Raw genomic sequence first — 4799 nt, 5'->3', positions numbered from 1 at the left:
ATAAAACGGCCGGGCACGGTGGCTCATGCCTGTAATCCCAGCACTTTGGGAGGCTGAGGCAGGCAGATCACCTGAAGTCGGGAGTTCAAGAGCAGGCTGACCAACATGGAGAAACCCTGTCTCTACCAAAAATACAAAATTAGCTGGGTGCGGTGGCGCACGCCTGTAGTCCCAGCTACCCGGGAAGCTGAGGCAGGAGAATCACTTGAACGTGGGAGGCGGAGGTTGCAGTGAGCCGAGATAGTGCCATTGCACTCCAGCCCAGGCAATAAGAGTGAAACTCTGGCTTAAAAAAAAGAAAGAAAAAATCCTTATAAAACTACCAAAGTGCTGGCGGGGCGTCACAGGAAACTCTGATAGGACTTTAGCCCTAAAGAACCTGACAGTACAAAGGGAAGAATTAAGAAAATCCATAAACAACAACAAAAGTCGGCGAAGGAGGAAGTATCTTCTCACCGAAGGGCCTTCCCCAATGTGCACGTGTGTCTTCTGCTTGGCCTCACACATCTGCCTCAGGTGTAAAATCACAAGTTCATTTTCTTCCTGGTCACTGGCTGGCTTCATTTTCTGTTCAACAGACAAACCAAAAGAACACTATGGCAACATAGCTTCTCTCCTTTCATTCCGTCTGGCAGACAAACGTAAACAAAGCTAAGAGTTGTAACTTAGCTCAGAAGCAAAAGTACAACGGCATTCTCTACTACCCAATAGTACTCTAGGTCATGCATCTTTAACTCTAGGCAGCAGAATGAAAACAGGAATGCATAAAACAGGATTCAATTCTCATTCCTTATGTCTTATTTATGAGACCTACAAATAATGTTACCTGAACTCTTTCAAAGATGTCAGCTTGTTCATTATCTGTCAGTGACGAGAGATGCCTCTGTATTACCAGCTTGGCTCTTGGCGGGTAGAGACCTAAGGAAAATGATAAGGGAAGGGATTAAACAGAGATCCAGCAGCAGAGATCCAGGGGCAGATAATGCATTACACTTCACCTCTTCCCAAGCAGGCTCTGAACTTAAATCTTTTCAAGGAGACGTGTTCCTGCCTACAAGAAACCTTGGATCATTGAAATGATTGAAACTAGATGAAAAATCTCTCCACCAAAATCAACAGCCCCAGTAGTGATCTTGGCATTAAAATTACTGACAACGGGCCAGGTGCAGTGGCTCGCGCCTGTAATCCCAACACTTGGGGAGGTGGAGAAGAGTTTTCAGAAACTTTTCCTCTAGTTCTAATTCAGTACTGCAGTGGTTTCAAACAGGTCTGGTGACAGTGTGGCCACAGTACGGCAGCACTGTGTACATTCTGACAAGCATGAGGCAAATTCTAGTTCTTTGAAACCCCGTCTGTACTAAAAATACAAAAATTAGCCGGCCATGGTGGCAGGAGCCTGTAATCCCAGCTACTCAGGAGGCTGAGGCAGGAGACTCGCTTGAACCCGGGAGTTGGAGGTTGCAGTGAGCCAAGATCGAGCCACTGCACTCCAGCCTGGGCAACAAAGTGAAACTCCATCTCAAAAAAACAACAACAAAAATTACTAACAATGAATTTCTAAGCAATACCAAGCACAACCAGAAACCACTTTACACTAACAGCCACAGTAGAAACTCACAGATGATTTAACATTAACCTAAGACCTCACATGGAAATAACAGCTAAAGACTAGCCTTGGCCAAAAATGTTAAGCTTACAACTTGACATTTAAAGAAGAAAGAACAAGTAATAATTTTAAAAGGCAAGACTACAGCTTAGCCAGAGATCTCTTCCCCGATGCAGCTCTTCTTCTGTGAGAATAAAGTTTTAAGGATAGCATTAGCATTTAGTGAACTTGCAATGTTATTATTTTATCAAGAAATGATTTACTTCTTTATATCATGATATTCATAAACCTATCCCATTCTTATACATAATTTATATTAAGTCCTTGGAAAATCTTTTTTCATGAAAAGATTGTTTTTAAATTTTTTTTAAAAAAAGAAAATGTAATTCATATTGCAGTAATTCAACAGACCATCCATTTTTAAAGAACAGATTTCTCTTCTTTGATTTCTTCAAAAGAAGATTCAGAGAAAAAGAGATTTTCATGACAGTTAGGTTCCACTTAGAGTACTGTTACTATATTTTGATAATGAAGAGAATATCTGGGTATATATAATATTTAATAAACGTTATAGGTAGGCCGGCATTTTAAAATCATTTGTTATTACAAGGCTGCCTTTGCTATCTTTCTCAGTTTATAACTAAATACATTACATGACGCTATGACTTAATTTGAATGTTTTCCATGTATTCTTTGTGTTTATTTACAAATAATAAGACAAAGTAATTGGCCAAAAATACTTATAATTTGTTCTGCTAAGTTGCATCACAGAATTTAAAAATAATGTATTAGTCTATAAGTACATTGTGTATTTTTCTCATTGTATTCATTTCTAAGAAAATATGAGGTGCCAGGCAACTGAAGTAAACTGATTTGATAGATTTGAGCTACTTTTTAAAATTAAATAACTAACAAGATCTCTACAGATAGTATATAGGAGGATCCCCTGAAAATACACATTGTTTTAAAAGATCTAGAATTCACTTCACACTTGCCAGAATGCATACAGTACTGCCATCCTGCAGCCACACAGCCACCAGGCATGCTTTAAACCACTGTGCAGTACTGAATGAGAACTAGAGGAAAAGTTTCCATAAACTCCGCTCCACATTTCTTTGTGCAATGTACAGCAAAATTCCGTGCATGTCTTGGTGATCACAGACAGAAAACTAAATTCATTTTGATGGTATGACGCCACTCACTATCACAGTTTTATTTTATTTTATTTTATTTTATTTATTTGAGTTGGATTTTCGCTCTTATTACCCAGGCTGGAGTGCAATGGCGCGATCTCAGCTCACCGCAACCTCCGCCTCCAGGTTCAAGCAATTCTCCTACCTCAGCCTCCTGAGTAGCTGGGATTACAGGTATGCGCCAGCATGCCCAGCTACTTTTGTATTTTTAGTAAAGACGGTGTTTCTCCATGTTGGTCAGGCTGATCTCCAACTCCCGACCTCAGGTGATCAGCCCGCCTCGGCCTCCCAAAGTGCTGGGATTAAAGGCATAAACCACAGCGCCCGGCTTTATTTTTTTATTTTATTTTATTTTATTTTATCTTATCTTATTTTTTTTTTTTTTTTTTGAGACAGAGTTTCACTCTTGTCATACAGACTGGAGTGCAATGGCGCGATCTCAGCTCACTGCAACCTCTGCCTCCCAAGTTCACGTGATTCTCCCGCCTCAGCCTCCTGAGTAGCTAGGATTACAGGTGCCCACCACCACACTGGCTAATTTTTTTTGTATTTTTTAGTAGAGACGGGGTTTCACTATATTGACCTCACGATCTGCCTGCCTCAGCCTCCTGAAGTGCTGGGATTACAGGCGTGAGCCACTGCGCCCAGCCCAAAAGTACAGTTCCTCAACTGTTCTGACAGCTAAGTTGATCTCTTCTAAAATTCCAGCTCCCCCAAATGTCCTTCCTCTTTAATCTCCTCTTCTCTTACTCTCCACTCCAGCTCCAAAGCAAAGACATAGCTACTTTTGTGCTCACTACAGACGTTTTTTGTTTTTGTTTTTTTTTCTGTCATTGAGTCAGAGTTCTTTATATATTCTCAATAGTAAACTCTCATTACATAAGTGGTTTGTAGGTATTTTCTCCCACTCTGTGAGGGTGTTTTTTCATACTCCCGACAGTGTGCTTTAATATACACACGTTTTTAACTTTCCATGGTGTATATGTATCACATTTTCTTTATCCAGCCTATCATTGATGGGCATTTATGTTGATTCCATGTCTTTGCTATTGTGAATAGTGCTGCTAAAATCTGTACAACAAACTCCCATGACAGCTGATACAGTAAAAGCATTTGACAAAGTCCAATACCCTCTCATGATAAAAACGCTTGAACTAGGAATAGAAGAAAAATTCCTCACAGTGATAAAGGCCATATACAAAAAAAACTCACATCTAACATCATACTCAATGGCAAAGGAATGAAGCTGGACCTCACCTTATACCCGATACAAAACTTAACTTAAAATTGATACAGATTCTTTTTTTAAGCCATTTATTGAATTTTTTCTATTTATCTATTGATCTGTTTGCATCCCCCTTTCAAATATCTGAGCTGTTCTCTGGAGGGCACATGATTCATTCATCAGTTTTTTTTGTCACCCTTTTCCATCACATAGTTTAACTCATAGAAGGTTCTCAAGAAATGCTTTTCTGTGACTAAATGAAGGACTGTGTACTAACGATATGTGATTTGTTCTGAATATAGTGAAATAAAGACACAACCTGAATTAGTGTTATCAAGACTAAATATTTCATTATCCCCTTTGATGTTACTGCTGGTGATCCTGCTTCTTCTATATGCAGCAGAGGATAAATTCTAAACCACATGCACAAAAATACCAACCCTCAGTTTGCAGCTAGGGTACCATTTACATGATATTACTGCTGTTTCACCATTTGGGCTATCTCTACTTTTGATGAAATAAAATGTTCATATGACTAATATAACTAAAAATAATGTACGTTCATTCTAAATCATGAACATGTACTATTAATGCTTTTTTTAACCAAAACCCACAAATTCTTTTACATTTTAAGACCATCATTAGTTAGCTCAATGTATCAGTGCCTGCTAAAATTCCCTATAAAACGGCCGGGCACGGTGGCTCATGCCTGTAATCCCAGCACTTTGGGAGGCTGAGGCAGGCAGATCACCTGAAGTCGGGAGTTCAAGAGCAG

General features: G+C 39.5%; 1 protein-coding gene across 1 annotated transcript in view; it reads right to left on the bottom strand.

Annotated features, from left to right (window-relative positions):
- The window catches only part of TBC1D4 (TBC1 domain family, member 4), a 94873-nt gene that overhangs the window by 59283 nt on the left and 30791 nt on the right, over nt 1-4799 (bottom strand). Inside the window, exons 6-7 of the mRNA XM_011932148.1 lie at nt 827-918; nt 457-567 (exon numbers count right to left, since the gene is read on the bottom strand). Coding sequence (XP_011787538.1) covers nt 457-567; nt 827-918 — 203 coding nt within the window. The remainder of the gene's footprint in view (nt 1-456; nt 568-826; nt 919-4799) is intronic.

Source organism: Colobus angolensis, unplaced genomic scaffold (assembly GCF_000951035.1).
Source record: "Colobus angolensis palliatus isolate OR3802 unplaced genomic scaffold, Cang.pa_1.0 Scaffold94, whole genome shotgun sequence".
In the NCBI taxonomy this organism is placed as follows: Eukaryota; Metazoa; Chordata; class Mammalia; order Primates; family Cercopithecidae; genus Colobus; species Colobus angolensis.
The sequence above is the reverse complement of the archived record's forward strand: the minus strand, read 5'-3'. Positions and strand labels throughout refer to the sequence as shown.